Raw genomic sequence first — 21,883 nt, 5'->3', positions numbered from 1 at the left:
TCTGGGATGCTGACTGTTCTTGTTAACCGAAGTGTATCAATCAAGAACATGGATTCTGTGCTTAAAAGCTCATTCTGAAAAAGGCTCATTGTTACACTGGGGTCCCAAATTAATAAAGACTTTCTGCTGGCTTAAGTTCATGTCTGAGCAGTCCTCTCTAGTGGCTACCCCCACACCACCACCAAAATTATCTTGCAAACAATAATCATGGGGCAGTAAGATGTGTCTACTTGCAGCTCATCTGGGATAAGGGTGATTCTGTGGAGGAATATCCACTTGCATGCTCCCCACCCTAGGGCAAGGTGATCCCCACTGCTGGAAGATCAGTTGCTCACCACAAACCTCAGCTTCAGTGCAAAAAATTCAGTGCACATTACAGACAGATTTGCAGTGTGTGAGGTTGTGGCCAGCGATGAGAGATGTCTTCTGCCCGCCAGACATGAAACTGATGCTAGATTTTAATCTCCAGTGTCATCCAATACAATGTGTTTGGTAGAAACGCTGCTAGTCTCTTTTTGACAGTGTATACCCCGGGCAGCAGCAGGAAGGCTATTTTTTATCTGACTGTCTCTTGTAATGGCAAAAGAGAAAAGCTTTTTTTTTTTTTTTTTTTTTTCGTTTTTGTTCAGTGCATATTTTGCTCAGTGTATATTTAGCAGTCCCAAAACAAAGAGAGAAAGAATAGGTAAGATGAGCAGCACTGAGAGCCACCATTTAGATGAGGAACCTGAAGTGTTTTCCAGTCCAGCCTTATTTTACGGGCGAGGAATTGGGTTTAAATAACTCATAATTTTCATTTGGCCCAAATTGTGAGCCTGGGCTTTGTATTCCTTCCCCAAAGGTGGGTTGTTATGGCTTAGGAACTGTCCAGGCCTGGAGCACCCGGAGGCGGGAGGACGGAAGTGGGGAGGACTCAGAGGCGAGAGGGCCGGATTGGGAGGACTGCACAGCAGGAGGACAGCACAGCGGAGGGGCCGGACGACCGGAGGCTCGGCAGTGCAGGGGGCAGGAGCGCTTCCGGAGCGTGCGGACAGTGTCCGCTGCGGACGACTTCCGGCGGCGGCGTAAACAAGGCCCGGGCGGCCGGAGGCGGGGCGGGCTGCGAGTGCGAGCCGCCTCGGCCGCTCTCCCGCTCCGAGCCAGGTCCCGGCCGCAGCGCGGTCCCCGCGAGACCCGCAGCCGCCGTCGGCGCGCGCCCCAGCGCTCGGCCCGGAGGCGGAGGCGCAGCGCAGGAGAGGCGGGTCGTCAGCGCTGGCTGCGCGCCGCGGTCCACCGCTCCGCTTTCCTTTGTCTCCTGCCTGCGGGGCCGGAGCGGTCTCGGTGCCCAGCGGTGCAGCCTCAAGATGGCTGATGGCAACGAGGATGCTCGAGCGGAGGACCTGCCAGGCCCGGCCTTCGAGAACTACGAGGCCATGGAGCTGGCCTGCCCGGCGGAGCGCAGCGGCCACGTCGCCGTCAGCGATGGACGCCACATGTTCGTCTGGGGCGGGTACAAGGTCAGTAGGGCCGAGTGGGCTCGATCGCCGCCGCAGCTCTTGCTCATTCTGGAGAGCATCTTTCCGCCCTGCCTGGTGGACTCAGGGCTCCTGAGCTATTGTCACCGCTCTCTTGAATGTATGAGTCAGCCTGTCCCACGCACCCCCTCCGCGTTGTTGTCTTTGGAGTGATCAGAGCGAGGTTCTGTTAATGTGGGTTGGGTAGCGGGTGACTATGGTACGGAAAAGGGTGGAGGCGAGGGTGTGCTAGAATCACTCATACCTTTGGGCCAGGTCATCCGGAGCTGGGGCCAGTTAGCCGACAGACACTCTATTGTTTGTCCACTGTGTGAACCAAGGCCACAGGGGTCGCTTACTCAACCTCCTCGAAGGTGTAGCGGTGTCGTCAACACCCGTGCAGATGCCCACCAACCTATTGTTTGAACGCAGGGCCATTTTTCCTTAACTGGTTTCAGCTGAGAAAGGATTGCTCCTCAATAGGCCTTACTACGAATATTAAAGGAAAAAAATAACCAACGAATCCCCAGCAACGGATGTAATTGGAGTGCAGGTCTTTGGACTTTGTGACCAAGTATCTGTTTAGTCATTTGCACTGCTTGTTATACCGGGAGCTGGGGAATGCTGCTGTTATCTCCTTAAACCGCTGCTCACTGGTTCTCCTGTACTGGTTTTAGAATTCCACGATACATTGTAGTTCTTGGATTTCATTTGGTGCACTCATTTGATCCATTTGACCTAAAACTCTGAATACAATTTTAATGTTAAAATGACGCCTCCACCCCCCCCCCCGGGGAAATCCAGTTCTCTGCGCCTGTGCTGGGTTTGCTTATAGTACTGACAACCTGAGGATCATAGTTGGCCATTTTGAGACAACTGCCCCCTATACCTTCATTGGCTTAACCATTATTTTGCCAGCATGAATTAATGCATTCTGTTGTCCCTAGCTTCCAGGGACTAGATCTTTAGAGGTCGACGTTGAGAATTCTAGAGAGGTGGAGAGCAGGTGTGTAGTGATCATTATTAAAACGTTAATTCCAGGGTTGGAGCTATGACTCAGTGCTTAATAGCATTGGCTACATTTCTGAGTTGGGTTCTTAGCACCCACATGGCTGCTCACAACTGTAATTCCAGTCCCAGGAGATCTGATACCCCTCCTCTGGCCTTTCTGGGCATCGTACCCAGGGGGTGCACAGACAGGCATGCCGGCAAAACTTACATACTTAAAATAAACCTTTTCAAAATGTCAGTCCCCTTTGAGGAAGGTAGACCCCTTGGTCAATCACACTTTGGTCTAAAGTATGTTATTCATAATTCTGTTTGTGAAAGCTATCATTGAGCCATAGTGTCATGGAGTTTGGCCTTGGGTTCGTTCCTGATCCTGCTGTTTCCACACCCAAGTGTTGATGTGGGGATGAGACCCTTCTGTAGTGTACGGAGAAATTGTCAGAGTGGAGAATTCTGATGGTGGACTTATAAGGTCCTTCCAGCAGGAAGAGAAGGGAGAGCTACATGGACAGCTGCTCCATTACCAATCGATAGTCACCCATTTTCAGTGAAGACCAGTTTTTATTGTATTTGGTCAACGTGAGAAGTGGCCAGGAATGAAATAAGGCAGTCCTCACAGGAAAGGGAGATTCCTGGTCCCACCACTGCTTGCTGTATAACCCGAGGGAAATTATTTTTTCTTTACAATCTTGTAATAACTATTTTTTAGGATTAAATAAGGGAATTTGAGGATATCTGATAAACTTGGTCTTTGTTAGAGTTAATGCCTGAAGGAAATCACAGCTGCCACTGAAGACTCAATATTTGCGTTTGCAGCTCAGAATGAGTGGCTAAAAGGGCAGCTTGGGTAGAACACCATGTTAGCATGGGTGGGGCTGCAAGTCAGAGTCAGGGGACTGAGATCAGGGCCATGGTCTGCTCTGTTCAGGAATGAACAGAATATGGCATGATTTTAGGGCAGCAGCTCAAAACCAGTAGTTGTGACTCCTTTGGGGGAGGGGGCTGAATGACCCTTGCCTACGGGGCACTAGGGTGCCTAAGACCATTGGGAAGTAGTAATTTACAGTACACAACAGTAATAAGCATACTGTTTTCATAACAGTAGCAAAATTACGGTTACAAAGTAGCAACAAAAATAATTTTATGGTTAGGGGGCCACCACAACTTGAGGAACTGTGCTAAACAAAGGTGGCAGGGTTAGGAAGGCTGAGACCACTAAGTCCCCAGGGGGCCCTTGCACTATTTGCAGGGATGGTATCAAAAGTGGACTGCAGATCTGTCTGTACTAAGCTTGTTTTGTATGTGCCTAGGTCCTGGAGACTGCATTTAATATTAATAAGTATACAAAACTTAATTTTATATGACCAATATCATGAATAGTATCTCAAATAAGGTAGAAAAAGAACCCAGGCAATGCCTCTTTAAAAATCTCAGTTACTGGACAAGGAACAGGCAAGCCTGAGGAGCTGAGTGTGATCTTCACCACTGTAAAGGAGGAGGAGAGAAGTGGCTCCACAGAGCACCATGGCACATGTGCCATTCCGTGTCACATACACACCCCAACACACTAGTGCAAAATACAAAGAAAATGTCAGTTGTTTACATTTGTAATCTTTCTTATTCTTCGTAGAGTAACCAAGTGAGAGGCTTGTATGACTTTTATCTGCCCAGAGAAGAGCTATGGATCTACAACATGGAGACTGGCAGATGGTAACTGGACATTAACCTTCAAATAAGGTTGCAAAGGAAGTGGGAGGTGTCTTCTTTTCTGTATAGCTTTGACTGTCCTAGAACCTACTATGTAGTCCAGTCTGGCCTTGAACTCATAGAGATCCTCCTGCCTCTGTGTCTGCCTCCAGAGCACTGAGACTAAGCGTGTGCACCACAATGCCTGACTGAAAACCCATTCTAAGTAATTAAGGATGTTGTAGTTAAGGATACAAAGGTCGCTTTTCTGGAAACAGTGGTCTGGTTTAGATTAGCTGCTGAGCTTAGTACACACCAGATACTGTCATGATCCTAGAAGCCTCTAGTCAAGACCTGGTCAAAGTACCACAAGGTAGACGATATAGGGACTGATTTGGGAAGGTGCTACAGGTCTGGTTGGTATTTTATAAAAACAAGGTTTTTAGTTTGCCAAAATTGTTAGGTTTTGCGTGGTTTATTTTATCTGCTTAAAAGAAGTTTTGAGAAAAGTCTCTTTTAAAGTACTGTTTTCTGGATTGCATTAATAGGTGAGTGGCAAAAAGCTTGCACACCTGGTATGAGGCCCTAGGTTTGGTTTTTCAACAGGGGGAAAAAAAGATCTGTTTAAAAATAAAAATGAGGGGGGCTGGAGAGATGGCTCAGAGGTTAAGAGCACTGACTGCTCTTCCAGAGGTCCTGAGTTCAATTCCCAGCAACCACATGGTGACTCACAACCCTGTGTAATTGGATTTGATGCCCTCTTCTGGTGTGTCTGAAGACAGACAATAAATACAATAAGTGCCACCATAAATACAATAAACAAATTTAAAAAAAATAAAAATGAGGGAATGAAGAGATGGCTCAGTGTTTAAGAGGACTGACTGCTCTTCCAGAGGACCCAGGTTCTCAGTCTCCAGCACATACATGGTGGTTCATAACCATCTGTAACTCTAGTCACAGAGATCTGATGCCCTCTTCTGGCCTACAAGGGCAGCAGGTATGCATATATGCATATATATGCATATATATATATATATATATATATACACACACACACACAGAAAAAAATACCCATACCCATAAAATAAATAATAAAAAAATGAGCCTGGTGTAGTGGCATGTGCCTTTAATCCAAGCACTCGTATAGGCAGAGACAGATGGATCTGAGTTCTAAGCCAGCCTGGACTACATAGTGAGTTCCAGGACAGTCAGGGCTACAGAGAGAAACCCTGTCTTGGAAAATAACAAAACAAAAAGGAACTGGTACTATCTGAGAGGGTCTTCTGAGTCTTCTGCCTGTCTAGCAGTACAAGTTGAGGATATGTTACTAGATTCCGGGTTTTTCAAAATTTGGGCTAGCCGTTTGGGGTTGTATAAATGTGTTTCCCTGTTCATGAAAACTTTGCCCTGTAAAAGACTAGTCTTTACTGTCTTACTGTTGATCTTAAAGCCAGGATGGTTTACAGAAGGTCACAACGATTTTTGTAAACAGTAAATTAGTTAATATGGGCTATTTGCTAATCGGTTTTTAAAGGACTGGAAAATTCCCCAAAGAAGAATTTAACACATTTCTTAAGATTAAGAATTTACAAGTAAGCCTACTTCAAGCTAAGTAAAGATGAAAACGGTAGAACCTGATGATGTAGTCAGGACACTTGAGTGAACTATTAATACTGTAAATCTCTAAAACTGAGCATGAGGCACATTTGCTTAATTCTAGCACTTGAGGAGGAATCAGGCCGATCTCTGCGAGCTCTGGTGATGTAATAAAAATGTCTGTTGAGTTAATGAGCACCAGGGAGGGGAAGGCTCCGTTTGGCTCCTTGGCCAACTTAAAAACAGACGGGGCTGTGGAGCTGTGTGCGCGGGTAGAAGTGCTGTCCGTCAAGCCCAGGTTTGCAGGCCTCCAAATGTGTGCTGTGACACGCCTGTGCCCAAGCCACACAGAAACAAGTAAAACAAAGCCCTCCCTGCCGGTTAAGGACGCAAAGCAAAGCAAACAGTGAGAAAAGGCTTGTGGAGCCCGAGGGGCTTTCAGAGGCTTTCATTCCACCTGTAAGGCCGTCTTCCACGTCTGCACAGGTTAATAGGGAGGAAACTGATTCCTTGGGTTACCTTAGCACTAGGAGAGACCCTGGATATCATGAACCACCTCTTCCTTTCATCGTGGGCATATAAGTTAATAAATGTTGTATTTCCTGCCTCTGGGAAGCGTTGTCATCTAACCCTCCTCCTTGTAGGAAGAAAATCAACACTGAAGGTGATGTTCCCCCGTCTATGTCTGGGAGCTGTGCTGTGTGCGTGGACAGGGTGCTGTACTTGTTTGGAGGGCACCATTCCAGAGGCAATACAAACAAGGTCAGTGTGCTGAGGAGTGTGCTTCCAAGCAGCTCCTTCCTCATGTTCAACCCCAGATGTATAAAGTTGGCTCCTACTGTGTACGCTAGTTAAGAATGTACTTGATTGTGGTGTAAATGTGTGTTGTAGCAGCTTCTCTACTATTCTGTTTACTAGGCCTTTGTAAAAAATCAATGCCAGCAGCCTTTGTGTAATAACTTCCTAGGTGTATTTACTTGATGCTCTCAATTACTTGATCTCCTAACAACCCTGGGTGTTAGGTGAGTGTTAACTAGAAAGCATTTTCAAAGAATATTACAGACAAACAATTTGGAGTGAAGGGTAAAGGTAACCGTCACAGGGATAAATTAATATTGAATGAAGAAGGTAAATAGTAATACTCCTCTAATGTTGCCCCAAGGCACATGCTGCTTTGATTTGTCCTTGTTTTTTTTCCAAATAGGAAAAAAGATGTCAGTTCTTTTTGGGCCAGTAAAAGACAGATGAAACTTCAGAAAGGTCCATAGTCTACAGGTAGACTTCCATCTAACTCACTAGTTTTGCAACTTAGTGAACACTTTGTATGCAGAGGACAGAGTTGGGAAGGGACCCTAGGGATGAGTGGTGCAGGAGCTCACATTCTGGAAGAGACACCTCATGGAGCCTAAGTGACTGCAGGTTAACCTCCCTGTGCTGACATTGGATCTGCCTTTGAAAGTGTTTGTCCTTGGGTGTGGGAAGGGGTAGAACAGGTGCTTACTCAGTAAACAGAGCTCGAATTGAATAGGAGGTCAGTGTGGAGACCTGCAGGAACGATTATTTAAAATGTCAGGTGGCTTTGTGGTTTTGAGATCCACAGAAGGAGGAGCATTGTAGTGTCACTTGAGCTGCAGACCATCCTGTCTTCCTTAGACAAACAAATACAGATCCAAGAGGGGAGTAAGTGGATATACCCTGAAAAGGCTTAGGAGGAGTGAGGCTGGATTCCAAGGGTAGGTAACAGAATGATTACTAGTTACTGACTTGGCTAAAGTTTGGTTTGACCAGAAGGGAAGCAGGTGTCTCAAAAAGATGAGGGGTGTGTTCTGTTACCTGGATTCAAGTCCTTAAACCAGGATTTAACCTTTTTTTGTTTTTTTTTTTTTTTAATTTATTTTTATGTATATGAGTATTTTGCTTGTATGTGTCTTTTTGCACCATGTGTGTGCCTAGTGCCTGAGGGGCCAGAAGAAGGTATTAGGCCCCCTGGAACTGTAGTTACAGATTGCTGTGAGCTCCCATGTGGGTGCTGGGAATCAAACCCAGATCCTCTGGAAGAGCAGCCAAAGTATTGACTGATCTTTTAGCCTTTAGAATTAATTAGGCAGGAAGACGTGTTAAGTTGAATTTGAAGAGCCTAGGTTTTGGGGGGTTTTCTTTGGAACATGGTTCATTAATCAATTAAAACGCAGTAAAATTCAAAGCACTTATCTAACGTCAGGGCAGGATAGGGAGCTTGTGCCATGGTACATGTGAACACAGAAGTGTAGTTAATTAAGACAAAAGTAGCTGTACATTTTTAGTGTTGCTGATTTAAGAAATTTACATTCTGTTGTAAATTCATGATCCTACCCAGACCAGTGTGGCAGCCAGACAGCATCAGATTCAGCACCTTTATGATAAAATACAGTAAAATCAAATGCCAATACTGAGCTTTCTATGTAACAAAACTAACTGAAATCATTGCTTCTGACAGTTCTACATGCTGGATTCAAGGTCTGCAGACAGAGGGTTACAGTGGGAAAGAATCGATTGCCAAGGAATTCCTCCATCATCAAAGGACAAACTTGGTGTCTGGGTATATAAAAACAAGTACGTTCAAGCTATAGGTTTGGCTTTTGTGCAGAACGTAGCGACCCTGTAAGTTCCCTAGTCAGCATTATAAAAAAGCATGGAGCACATCACATACAGTCAGTTAATACTTGAGTCCATTTAACTTAGTAACAAAGCTAATTGTCATGTTAAGTATTATTATTTGAATAATTTCGTATACTCTACCCAACTCATTCCATGTATCAAGATTCAAAAAAATCTTGTTTCTAGTTTATAGATTCTTAAATCTTTAACTTTTTTGTTTTATATAAAACAGGTTAATATTTTTTGGAGGCTATGGATATTTACCTGAAGATAAAGTATTGGGAACTTTTGAATTTGATGAAACATCTTTTTGGGTAAGGAAAGTTTCAGAATTCCACGTGGCCTACTTGATATGTTGAAAAATGTGCTCTATTTTGTTTTTATCTGCTTTCTGAAATTTTTATTACATTTTGAAATTTTAATTTTGTATGTATGTATGAGTGCATACCTAGGTGCAGGTGACACAGTGTGCGTGCATGTCAGTCAGAGGACCACTTGGGGAAATTGGTTCTCTCCTTCCATTGATGTGGAGTCTAGGGATTCAGCTTAGGCCATGAGGCTTGGCAGCAAGTGTCTTACACCAGCTGAGTCATCTTGCCAGCCCAGAGAGAACTTTATATTCACTGGTAGTTTGTTCATTTTTTTGTTGATAAACTGGGCAAGTAAGGGTTGCATGATTTATTTGTATTTGCAAAATAACGTAGATTCTTTTCTGCAGAATTCAAGTCATCCAAGAGGCTGGAATGATCACGTCCATATTTTAGACACTGAGACGTTTGCCTGGAGCCAGCCCATCACCACTGTGAGTCACTGCAGAACGACGGCGGGTACTTAGACAAGGGCGTTCACCAGGGCAGGGAGGGTCTGAAACTGACAGTCCAGTCTTGTTTTCTGAAATGAGGCTGTCTGTAGCTTTGCTTTCCAAGGAGTACGAACCTCAGAAGTTTAACAGATACATAGTTTGCGTTGTACTTTGCTTTGCTAGTAATTAAATTGAGCTTTAAATGAAAAATTAAAGATGAGATTTTTTTCTTTTAAAGATACTATACAATGTGCCAGTCATTGTTTTGTTTGTTTTGTTTTTTTGTTTTTCGAGACAGGGTTTCTCTGTGTAGCCTTGGCTGTCCTGGAACTCACTCTGTAGACCAGGCTGGCCTCGAACTCAGAAATCTGCCTGCCTCTGCCTCCCAAGTGCTGAGATTAAAGGCGTGCGCCACCACCACCTATCGTGCCAGTCATTTTTAAACAACTTTCCTTACACACTGACTGGCTTGCTTGTTCAGTAAGAGTCTCAGAAATCTTAAAATACCCGTTGTGTTATGTGTAAATTGAGTTATTTCTAGCCCCATTAGCTTCCAAATGAATGAGACTCAAACTATGATTTATTTATTTAGCTTTGGCACAATTACTGGGGGAATACCCCTAATGTATTTTTTTCTAACATTAGACTGTTAATTCCCTAGCCGAGCTTCTGTGTCCTCAGGGTTCACTTCAGCCATATGCTCCTGGCCCATCATGTCTAATGGAGACCTTCTGTCTTCTTCCTCCCCCCCTCCCCTCCTCCTCTCCCCTCCCCTCCTCCTCTCCCCTCCCCTCCCTTCCCCTCCCCTTCCCCCTCCCCTCCCCTTCCTCCTCCCCTCCCCTTCCCCCTCCCCCCTCCATCTCGCTCCTTCTCTTTCTCTTTCTTTATGGTTCCTACCTACGACCCCAGCCCAGTGACTGAAACTGCCTCTCTTCTGTCCTCCCCAGTAATTAACTGCAGCCACTTTATTTTAACCAATAGTGGTAAATTGGGAACAAGGGTTATATAGCAGTACTGGGCATATGTAAGGATCTGCTTCTCAAGGGCAGCCAGATCTCTGGCCAGTCTTTAGCACTTGAATACATAGCAGCCCAGCCCAGCTCCAACTGGCCTTCATACTGTTGCTCTCTAGTGCCTGGCATATTCTTACTCTGTGATACTCAGAAAGCACTGCTATTTCCTCTCTTTTTAATGTTCACATTTGTGAAGCTGTTTCCCTTGTTAACAGGGTAAGGCTCCTTCACCTCGTGCTGCCCATGCGTGTGCAACTGTTGGAAACAAAGGCTTTGTGTTTGGTGGCAGATACCGGGTGAGTATAGAAACAGGTTTGGTGGCTCGATTTTGGGTGCTCCACATGGTAACTCTTACTCTCTCTTTTTCAGGATGCTAGAATGAATGATCTTCACTATCTTAATCTGGATACATGGGAGTGGAATGAATTGTAGGTATTACCTTAGCTATCTAAGACACACTGCAGATTCCCAACCCCGTTCTCTATTAGTATGTAAGTTTCTGTAGCTTTGGATTTAAGTAAACATGATTACTACGTCCTTAAGGAGGCATTTTATTTTTATTTCCAGTTTCCCTAACTACCTGGTACAGCATGTGTTCAGTGTTTGCTCAGAATATCTAAAGTTGATTCTGCCTTCAAAGAACATAGTTAAGTATAAAGTATGTAGTTAGTACTGAGAGAGGCTTCTCTTCCTGCCATGTGTCTGGATGTAAGATGTGTGTGGGTCCAAAGCTAACGTTGGGTCTTCAGACATTGTCTATTGTATCACTGAGAAGAATTCTCTCAACTGAACGGCAGCGCTCTCCACTATGGTTGCTCCTTGCTTGCTTGGAGGAGCTCATGTGGCTTTCTAAGAGCCACTGGGTGCCACTGCAGGTGGGCTCCATGTCCTCTTGTTACCTTAGTAGGTTCTGAGGATCTAAATGGCCCGCATGCTTTTATGGCAAACACTTTCCCTGCTGAGCCACCCCAGAGACTCTGGGAAGCCTTGTCACGTGTTCTTTGTCTGATAACCCATATATATTTTTAAAGAAGTCCTCAGCATTTCTCTCTGGTGTCTACTTTAAACAGATCTCATGTATAAGGTTGATTATGGTGCATGTGGAGGCTTAGTATAGTCTCAGGTATACTCAGTGCTGTCCACCTGTTTTATTTTAGGGTGCTTTTTTTTGTTCTTGTGATAGGATCTTACAACGCAGTACAAGTTAACACGGAACTTAGTATCTAGTGCTTTCCTCAAACCTATGGAAATCTACCTCAGTAACTTCCCAAGTACTGGGGGTTCTGAGTGTGGGTCTCTTTGTCCTTTTCCTTTTGAGACATGGTCTCTCCTGGCCTGTTATTTATTTGCCTAGTAGGCTAGGCCCGCACACTGTAGGGGCTCACCTCCCAGCGGTGAGACCAAACATGCGTCACACCTACCCCCAGCCCCTTTTAAATAATGTGTGGGTTCTGGGGGTAGAACTGGGTTCTCAAGTACTTTGTGGACTGAGTTATCCTCCAGACTCTAAACAGATACTATAACTCAGCTATTTATTATTTTTAGAATTCCACAAGGTGTATGCCCCGTTGGCAGATCCTGGCATTCACTGACACCAGTCTCTTCAGACCATCTTTTTCTCTTTGGAGGATTTACCACTGAAAAACAGCCACTAAGTAAGTCCTTTAAATATGTATACTACTCACTGAAATTCAATCCTAGCTGTATCCTTTCAGGATGATTTATTAATTTTGATCTGTAACACCTTATAATTGTACATATTATGTCCTAAATACACTTTACCTGAAAAAAAAAAAAAAAAAAAAAAAAAAAAAAAAAAAAAAAAAAAAAAAAAAAAAAAAAGACTTGGAGCAGGTAACCTCCCTGCTGAGACCTGCATGTGCAGTGCCTAACTTCTTAGTCACAGGGACTGGGAATAGGATGACTCACTGCAGTTCCTGCTAGCGTGTGTCCTTAAGTGCCACATACTTCATGGCCTTTTCTTTGGTTTAATCAGGTGATGCCTGGACTTACTGCATCAGTAAAAATGAATGGATTCAGTTTAATCATCCGTATGTTGAAAAACCAAGGTATGAGCTACATGGAAGGTATAATTTCTTGGGCTGGTAAGAACTGAGGATGCTTTGGCTGGATTTTATCTAACATTCTTAGAAAAGTCTTGGTGTTTATTAAGGTTTAACATCATACTCCAAAAAAGAAACCAACTAGCATTAACCAAGTATCTGAAGCTTGCTTTCCCATTATTTATATGGATAACACTGGTAATGCTTTAAAATTTTAACAATGTAGGGGGGGTGACAAACCAAGAATTGCTCATTATTTTGTAGCATTATTCAAGGAAGAATATGTCAAACTTCTCAAAGGCATGTAGGAGTAGGGGGCCAGGTAAGGAGGTGCATACCTGTAATCCCAGCCCTTAGAAGCTAGAAGCAGGAGGATCAGATCAAGGCCAGTTCTGGGCTACACAAGACACTAAAAAGTTGGTTTGGTTTTGTTTCTTCCTTTTTAAACAGATAAAGTCTCCTTAATCTTAAAAGAAATTGCTACAGGCAGGCACATTCTTAACGTTGGTATTTAAAGTGAATTTAAATATTCCAGCCTTAGTTTTTTTATCCAGGTCTCTAGCCCAAGTACACTCATGCTAAGACACTGGCAGAAACGACCTTTCCATACAACTTCCCAGCTTAGAGCACTTTGGAATTTTCAGTGTTTTCAGACACTGTGTAAGGCCAACTCACCTTGCCACTCTTTAGCCCCCATAAAATTTTTTTAATTGTTAACAAAGACCTAGATCGTTTGGTTAAAAGTACCTTACTATGGGGGCTTACAACCATCTGTAATTGAATCTGATTCCCTCTTCTGGTATGTCCGAAGACAGAGCACTCATATACATAAAATAAATCTTTAAAAAAAGAAAAAGAAAAAAAAAACTGCATTATGTTAGCCCTCACTGGCCTGGAACATATGTCAACCAGGTTGGCCTGGGATTCCCTGAGATCCTCCTGCCTTTGCCTCCAGAGTGCTGGGATTGAAGGTGTGCACCACCAAGGCCGGCCTTTTAAAAAAGCTGCTTTGCCATGTAATTGGATTTCTTACCATATTTGGTCTGAATTTCCTTGAAGTCTCTAGTCTGTCACCATCTCTAATGTGTTTAAAGCGATCGGTTACACTGAGCTCAGGATTTTGTTTTCCATGCAGATTATGGCATACAGCTTGTGCAAGCGATGAAGGAGAAGTAATTGTTTTTGGTGGTTGTGCCAACAATCTGCTGGTTCATCATAGAGCTGTAAGTACATCTTCAGTATTACTGAACATATTTTTTGAAAAATAACATTTTGTGTGTATAGGCATACATGAATGTGCCACAGGATGAAGACAATATAGTTAATTCTGTCCATTATGTGGGTCTTGGGGAATCTAATCCTTGGTAATGAGAAACATTTATCCAGTGATGTGAATGTTGCTGACCTATTGTATTTTTGCTTTTCTTTTTTGGCTTTTTCAGAGAGAGTTTCTCTCTGTAGCCCTGGCTCGCTTAGAACTCACTCTGTAGACCAGGCTGGCTTTGAACTCAGAGATCTGCCTGCCTCTGCCTCCTTTAGGCATGCATTCCCACCACTTGGCTTTTTTTTAAGATTGATTGATTGATTGATTAAATGTGAGTATGCTGTGGTTTTCTTCAGACACACCAGAAGAGGGCATCAGATCAAATTATAGATAGTTGTGAGCCACCATGTGGTTGCTGGGAACTGAACTCTGGAAGAGCAGTCAGTGCTCTTTAACCTCTGAGCCATCTCTCCAACTCAGCTTGTTTTAAAATTAAAAACAAAGAAAAAGCCTAAACCCCTTCATGTGATAGGTCTTTTGCTTTCATGTATGTCTCTGTACCATATGCATACAGTTCTCATGGAGACCAAAAGAGGGTATCAGATCCCCTAGAGTGAGGTTACAGGAGATTGTGAACAGCCCCAGCTGGGGCTGGAACTGAGCTCAGGTCCTTTGGAAGAGTGGCCCCTGCTCTTAACAGCTGAGCCATCTCTCTCCTGACCCTCTTTTCTGCATAACTTAGTCCTAAGCAGAAGACCCATGCGTGCTAGGGTAGCACTGCACTACTGAGCTGTAGTCCCAGCTCTTGCCGTTCTGCCGTTGCTTCCTGGAGCTGTAGTTACAGGAGTATACCACCAGCCTGCTTTCAGCACTTGCATTTTACCTGTTCCTTCATTTTTTTCAGGCACACAGTAATGAAGTACTTATATTTTCAGTTCAACCAAAATCTCTTGTACGGTAAGTTCTTACCAGGTATTTGGCACCAGGTATATGATTAAAGGCAATAATGAGTCTTCATTCAAGTTAATGTATTTAGTAAAATTATTTTCACTTTCCTTGTCTACTTTTAGGCTAAGCTTAGAAGCAGTCATTTGCTTTAAAGAGATGCTAGCCAACTCGTGGAGCTGCCTTCCAAAACACTTACTTCACAGTGTTAATCAGAGGTTTGGTAGTAACAACACTTCTGGATCATAAGGCTTTGTAGATAACACTTCTGGTCTACTTGCATGGAAAACAACCCTGTATTTGTCACACAGTGTCATCCTTTGTATAATTATATGCATTGTTGTAGTTTGCAGCTTTCTGGGTTTTATGTGCATGTGAATGGCCTAGAGAACCTATTTTTGTGTCTGAAGTTTACAATAAATGTATTTAACATCATTACCTGTCTAAAGTTAAAAAAAAATTACTGTGTTGGCTTTTTTAAAACGATTCATTTATTTCATGTATATGGAATGGTTTTTCCTGCATGCATGAGGGTGTTGGATTCCCTGGAACTGGAGTTACAGACAGTTGTAAGCTGCAAAGTGGGTGCTGGCAACTGAACCTGGGTCCTGTGGAAGAACAGCCAGTGCTCTTAACCGCTGAGCCATCTCTCCGGCCCCTGCATTGACCAAGAATGGGCATAACATTTCTTACATTTATCTTTTGATAATTTGGATGTAATGTATCTGTAGAAATGTGAAGATGCTCCATCTTTAGCCTTTAAGCTTATGTGTCCAAGGCTGAACTTGAATCAGTGTCCTCTAGCTTCCGCCTCTCAAGCACTAGGACTGAAAGTGAGCTGGCCCAGCTGGGTGTGTGTGCTGGCCCGGGCAGTGAGACTTAATGTACTGCTTCAACCTTAATGTCCTGGTGTTGTCCTGGGACATGTGGTCATGGTTACTAGCCAGTTAATTAAAAAGTGGCAGTTTATACCCCACGAAGGGGGAGATAATGTATGGCTTCATTCTCTATTCTAATAGGAGCCAGAATAATACTGGTCTAGCATTCTTTAGTGATAAGCCTAAAAAAAAAAAATATGTACTTTTGATTTTTCCCATCCAAGACAGGGTTTCTCTCTGTAGCCGTGGCTGTCCTGAGCTCAAACTCAGAGACATACCTGCCTCTGCCTCCACCTCCGCAATGCTGCCACCACCGCCCAGCAAGAAAATGCACTTCTGTTATTACAAGCCAGGACACTTGAGCCTGGTGGTGGTGATGGGTGCCTTTAATTCCAGCACTAGGGAGGCAGAAGCAGGCGTATCTCTTGAATTCAAGGCCAGTCTGGTCTACAGAGTGAGTTTCAGGACAACCAGAACTACAGAGAAACCCTGACTTGGGAACATCAAAACCACCATAGGATAGTTTTAACTATTTGAATAGCTGCTGGGGGAAAGGGGGTTGCGGGGAGAAAATGGCAAACAACTGAGAGACGTTACAAGGAAGAAATTAGGGAGGAAGGTGATATATATGAATGCACAGAAACTATTGTCATTTTCTCGTGGTTTTTTTTTTTTTTTTTTTTTTTTGCATTTGATGTAAAATTTGGCAAAGTGTTCAAGACACAAACCTTAAATGTTTAATTGCTCCACTAACCAAACAAAACCTCTTGTGACTGACTGTATTATGTATTAGATGTTATATACAGTAGACCACTACGTCAGTAGTTTATGCACTTGAGCTATTTCAGGGTCTTTACATCATGAAATGAAACCTCAAGAATTTCAATAAAATGTAGAACAATACAATTACAGATGTGTATCATTAAGTTTTCACAAATATTTTAGGAAATACTATCATAATATTTTATATATATAAAACTTGGGGGAAAAAAATCTTAAGTCCTTTTGGTGATATAGCAAGGCAGTATGTTCATTTGTAAAGTGGAAGTTCTATTAACATGTTGTCTGCATCTTTGAACTTCCAAAGGCTACAAAACTGGCTGTTGAGTATTGAGGATTTCATTCCAGCTATTTTCTTTTTACATGCAGAAGATTGGGTGCAGACACTTTCACTTTTCCAGGAATGTTTCTTGATAGATCTGTGTCCTAAAATAAACAAACAAACAAAAAAGTACTTAATATGATCATACCCTATTTAGGGTAATACGTGCACTCTACTGTCAGAAGAAAGGCACTTTCAACTTTTGCCAAGTGCACTACTTAGGTTCCCAGTGAGAGCACTTATCAAGAAAAGAGCTTGAAAAGAAAAGAGTCACAGAGCTGAAGGGAACTTTACCTTCACACTGCGGAATAAGTCTTTTTCTCTTGCTGTTGCTTCTTTGGAGTGCATGAAACTATTCAAGGCTGTCTTTGCAGCTGTAAGTAGAGCACAGAAGAATGTACTTCTGGTTCAGTCACTGAACTATTTAAATATGACAAAAACAAAAACCCTTAATTACCTTTTCCCTTTTTCTGAACTCCAGGAGTAAGTTTCACTTTGTATCTTAAAAAAAAAAAAAAAAAAAAAAAAGATATCATTACAAGTTACATGGAGACCAAAGATTCCTAAAGCTACTTGGCAGTGATTATGAATTCGACAATAGTGACTTACTTATAGTTTGTCATGATGGTGTAAGGGGCACATATTGGAATAGCAAACATTAGTACATCTTCTGGATGTGGCTGCCCTGTCAAAGAGTCAAATAGATTTTCCTAGAGAAAAATAAAAAAAGTTATAAAAGTAATTTATGCCAAACTTTAAAAGTGCAGTAGATGCTGGGGGAGGGGTGTTATTGAGTAGCAGAGCCCTTCCCTAACTGCAAATTCTGTTCAGCTCACACCATCATAAAGGCAAGATCTGAAACAACAAATTAGTATCTGAATACATGTTTAGCCTTTTCTGACAGACATACGATCTGACAAAAGTACTCAAATTCTACTTACAGTTCCAGAGAACTGAAGAGTAATGTTTCAATACATATTCTTTACAACTTATAACAATGGGGATAGTTTTCAACATACCATTTAATTTGCTTTAGAGAGGGAGGAAGACAAGTTGGACTTGCAACTAAGCTGCGCAGGAGAGCTACTGTGGATTAAAATGACACACAGAACTAATAACTACGAGGAGCTTAAGTCCATTGTAAGGAAACAACAGCTCACACTTGGGCCAGACCAGTGATTTTTCTTTTTGGTGTGTGGAAGCCTCTATTAACCTCTAACTAATTTAACAGTCTTTCACTGAACCTAGAGCTCAGGGACTGGGCAGCAAGCTCCAGAGCGCTTGTTTCCACTTCCTCCATGCCAGGACTGCAGGTACATGCTGTCCTGCTTGGTTTTTCATGTGGGTGCTGGGGACTGAGTTCAGGTCCTTATGCGTCCAAGGGGAGCACATTATAGGCTGGGCTATCTTGTAAGACAAGATAGAATCGCATTGTGTAGCTCTTGATGTCCTTGGAATGATTCTGTAGACCAAGCTGGCATTAATTCAGAGATCCATCTGCCTCTGCCTCCCATGTATGGGGATTAAAGGCGTGCACTACCAACTTTGGCTAAATCAGGGATTTTGCATTCTCCTATATGAGACTGGTGCATAAAAGTTTTGGCTTTCAGAAAGAAAGGAGTGACGTCTAGTGGGTTAGGCAGCAGGTATTGTCAGTCAGTTCACAGTAGGTTAGACAGGCCTTGCAATAAAAGATCACACTTTCCAAAATGTTAGCAGTGCCAAAGTCGACAAGTCTACTTCTTCTACTTGGGGTGTGTGTGTGTGTACACAAGCACATGCATACCAGAAGAGGATACCAAGTCTAAAGCTACAGCTACTACTGGGTTTGAGTGGCCTGGCATAGAGAGCAGGAGGTGCTCTGTTCTTAAGGAAACATTTCCTTAAGAACTCCTTAGACTAGTTCTCATTTGTAGGCTATCTATCTACAGGGGCAGAATGCTGATGACAGAGTGTCAGAACTGTCCTGATGGTGCTAATTATCCCCATGATAATAAGAGTATTGAAGCACAGAGGAAGGGGAGGGATAAAGAGTATTTTCAGGCTAGGTATGCTGGGGCACACCTTTAAACCCAGCTCTCAGGAGACAAATGGAGGCAAGTTCCAGGCTGGCCAAGGCTACACACTGAGACCCTAGCAAAACACCAGAACAACAGAACCAAAACAATATCTAGCACAGATGACACCCCATCCCAGACAGTGGCTGCAGAGCCTGCAGTTGTCTTTTCAGTTTTGAGTAGTATTAGATATATTGGGCAAAAATTACAATGAAATGTGATAGAAACCTTACTCAAATCCTACCTCATTCCCCTGCTGGTCCAGATCATGTTCTTCCTAGTTTCAAACACAAAAATTAAAGTCAGCTATAAAAGTCTTATCAATAAGCCACAAGCAGAAAAAAAAAGATATAAGGCTGTTGAATAACATAAACATTGAAGACTACAACTTAGGTCCCTCAAGACTCCAAAGTCGATTAGAGTATATGCATTTAATATTTTAGAAAGTATTGCCAATGAAAGAGAAAAATAGTGTTTAGCCAGTGACAAAGCCTTTTACTTAAGGTATATGCTGAAATAGTGTGAGTTGTAAAGACAACCTGAAATGACAACTAAGCTAAATGTTTGCAAAGAAAAAAGTAAATTCTTATAAAAAGGACTTCCAAAAGAGTTTTACCAGCAACTTTAAGATAACCTTCAAATATTGAGATAAACTTAATTCTGTGAATTTATGTTACATGCACAATACCTATTTGGAGACAAACTAGTCTCAACCTGTTTAAGCTTTAGGCTCTTTAGACTTTTAAGCTCTTTTAGGACTTTAGAGTGCACAATTTTTTAAATAATACATGTATATCTAGTAGTTCTGCAGGATAAAAGTCCAAGATCAGGACAGCAGTAGGTTTTGCCAAGATGTGCCTTGAAATGATCTTATGTGATAGCCACTGTAATCCAAGCACCTCAGAGGTAGAGGCAGGAGGACCTTACTCTACAAAGGCAAGTCTGTGCTACACAAGACTCTAAATAAAAACTGTCTTTGATGCCAGGCTTTCATCTGAGAGACTCCTTTAATCTCTTATAAGAGCATTAATTCCCTTCCTAAAAGTTCCAGTTCTTAATAGTATCACACTGGGATAGACCATAATCCATACCCACAAAACATTAATAATTCCTCTTAGGAATCTTCCCCCTCCACGACTTGCTACGTATCATAAGCTGGTTTTAAACGTGTATTCCTTCTGCTTTGGCCTTCCAAGTGCTGGAATTCTGGCTATATGCCACCATACCTGGTATGGGTATTTTTGAGCCTAAAGTTTATAGATAAAACTACAGATATGGCAATAGTATATATATAAAAACTTGAGAACCAAAATGAAATTTAGAACCATTAACACTGTTCAGCAGAGGGGGAAATAGTGACAAGAAATCCCTGTAAATACCTCATTAAACTGAACTTATAATTCAACTAAAAGCAAAGTCACATAGCTGACTGTGCTGGGATTCCAGCGATAACCACACCTGTCAGTCTCATTTGTTCCTTTGTTAGCTGTCCGTGCACAAAGACATACTTAACTGGCTTTTAAACAATGTGATAAAGCAATTAAATAACTACCTCAGCTGGAGAAAATTAACTTCTATAACTGAGACCTAACCCCTGACAAGTTATTTTTTAATATTATGTAACACAAAAAAGTTTATAATCCTATAGAAAAGCTTACAGAAATAAAAATTTATTTTCTACTCAAAATAAGCCTAATTCTTTCTTATTAAACTGAGTTTACACAGGAATCATGTAAATTCTCTTCTATACAACTTTTATTTCATGTGTACATATACTCTGCCCGTATACCTGTGGAGGTCAGAGGGCAATTGTGGATGTCATCTCCAGGAACACCATCCACTTTAAGAAAAGAACTCTTATTGGCTTGGAGCTTGCTGAGTGAGGTCTGCTCCAGGTGCCTCAGGCCCAGGATCACAAGCACATAAATTACACCAGTTCTAGGGCTAGAACTCAGGCTCTCTGGAGCACTTTATAGAAAGCCATCTCTTTAGACCCACACTAATTTTCCAAAAGCTTCTAAGAATTTTATTACTCCACATTTTTATGAAATGAATTGTAGTCTTTGAGGCTATGTTTCTACGATGAGAACTGTGGCATACATGGACCAGCCTTGTCAGCTCCAGGCCCTGGTCACCCCAGCTGGGGACACTTACCTTGTCATCATGTGGATCATCTACAGCTAAGTCTTGTAAGTCATGAGCTAAAACCTGAAGGGCTGGAGTTTCTTTAACAACATCTAGAACCCGATGTCCACCTCTGGGTTTCTGTGGGGGTTTTTTCACAGGTTCATCTTTTGCTTTTCCTTTCCTTCCTTTCTTCCCTTTTTCTTCTTTGTTTGAACCTGCAGACTTTCAATTCATCAGGGGAGAAAAAGTCAATGTGATTATTATTAGTACTAAGGTCTTTAAATAATTTTACTTTTATGTTGTGAATCTAAGCTTTTATTCTACTTATATTTGTGTATATGTTTCTGAGTGCAGGGGTACACATGCCGTAGCATACACGTGGAGCTGACATGCAGGAGTTAGGAACTGAGTTCAGGCTTGGTGAGAGTGTCTTTACCCACAGAGGCATCTCAGTAGCCCAAACACTGCTAAGGCTTTCCATGTTTCTCATAGCCTAGAAGCCACTAAAAGGTCAGAGAAATGATTTTAGATGTTACTCACTGCCAACAATTTCATAATAAGTTCACGATCTTCATCATCCTGGTCTTTGTATTTTTCCTTCATTTTTTTCATTTTACTCTGAAATCAGAAGATTTGAAAAGAAAATCAGCAGTAAAGACTATTTTTAAAATAAATGCCTCTTTCATTCTATCAAATGTGCTTTTGAACAAGGTGCCAAGCATTGTAAAGAACAATATGGAACACAGGAAGATGGGTATGCCATAGCCCTCATCCTTAAGGAATTTGCCACAATGGGACAGAAGACATAAATACAAGTAAGAGGAAAGCAACACAACCTTTTTTCTTAGAGAGTCTTTAAATAAAAGTCTGGCTCACTACCCTTCTCCTGCTGTCCATGAGCCTTCCCTTCTTGGGCCCCTGTGCAAGAATGGTAACAGGTATAGTAAATCCCTGAGCGGGTGAAGGGCTGGGACTGAGCAGGCTTGTCTAAGTGACTTCACAGGTGACCTGGGTTGTTGATGACACTGGCAGCCCTCTTGTCAGTCATGGCTCTCCTGTCTCCTGCTTCCCCCTGTCTGAAGCAAATGGTCCTGCCACAATGAGACATGAAAGCCACTTCACAACGACTGCCTTGTCCTTTTTTTTTTTTTTTTTTTTGGGGGGGGGGGGTGGTGTGTGTGTTCCAAAACGGGTTTATTGGCATGATGGATG

At 42.4% G+C, this 21,883-nt stretch overlaps 2 protein-coding genes across 2 annotated transcripts in view; one reads left to right on the top strand and one right to left on the bottom strand.

Annotated features, from left to right (window-relative positions):
• The first annotated feature begins 1,018 nt into the window (after positions 1-1,018).
• Klhdc2 (kelch domain containing 2) lies at positions 1,019-14,942 on the top strand. Its single transcript, XM_034513757.2, has 13 exons — positions 1,019-1,496; positions 4,132-4,211; positions 6,428-6,545; positions 8,260-8,375; positions 8,653-8,734; positions 9,139-9,222; positions 10,451-10,531; positions 10,605-10,663; positions 11,781-11,890; positions 12,232-12,304; positions 13,434-13,521; positions 14,467-14,519; positions 14,633-14,942. The coding sequence occupies exons 1-13, from the start codon at positions 1,344-1,346 to the stop codon at positions 14,754-14,756; spliced, it is 1,221 nt and encodes a 406-aa protein (XP_034369648.1). The 5' UTR covers positions 1,019-1,343; the 3' UTR covers positions 14,757-14,942.
• A 1,157-nt stretch (positions 14,943-16,099) lies between these two features.
• Positions 16,100-21,883, bottom strand: part of Nemf (nuclear export mediator factor) — a 55,147-nt gene continuing 49,363 nt past the window's right edge. Inside the window, exons 27-33 of the mRNA XM_034513756.2 lie at positions 21,212-21,289; positions 20,699-20,893; positions 18,789-18,821; positions 17,097-17,197; positions 16,945-16,988; positions 16,782-16,861; positions 16,100-16,591 (exon numbers count right to left, since the gene is read on the bottom strand). Coding sequence (XP_034369647.1) covers positions 16,514-16,591; positions 16,782-16,861; positions 16,945-16,988; positions 17,097-17,197; positions 18,789-18,821; positions 20,699-20,893; positions 21,212-21,289 — 609 coding nt within the window. The 3' untranslated portion in view covers positions 16,100-16,513. The remainder of the gene's footprint in view (positions 16,592-16,781; positions 16,862-16,944; positions 16,989-17,096; positions 17,198-18,788; positions 18,822-20,698; positions 20,894-21,211; positions 21,290-21,883) is intronic.

Source organism: Arvicanthis niloticus, chromosome 11 (genome assembly GCF_011762505.2).
Source record: "Arvicanthis niloticus isolate mArvNil1 chromosome 11, mArvNil1.pat.X, whole genome shotgun sequence".
Lineage (NCBI taxonomy): Eukaryota > Metazoa > Chordata > Mammalia > Rodentia > Muridae > Arvicanthis > Arvicanthis niloticus.
This window is presented reverse-complemented; position numbering and strand designations above follow the sequence as displayed.

What these genes read in the sequence shown, in the direction of transcription:
- Klhdc2 (XM_034513757.2), top strand. Translation starts at nt 1,344, where the DNA reads ATGGCTGATGGCAACGAGGATGCTCGAGCGGAGGACCTGCCAGGCCCG. An exon ending in TTGATGAAACATCTTTTTGG is followed by an intron (nt 8,735 to 9,138) that starts GTAAGGAAAGTT and finishes TCTTTTCTGCAG; the next exon opens with AATTCAAGTCATCCAAGAGG. An exon ending in GGAGCCAGCCCATCACCACT is followed by an intron (nt 9,223 to 10,450) that starts GTGAGTCACTGC and finishes CCTTGTTAACAG; the next exon opens with GGTAAGGCTCCTTCACCTCG.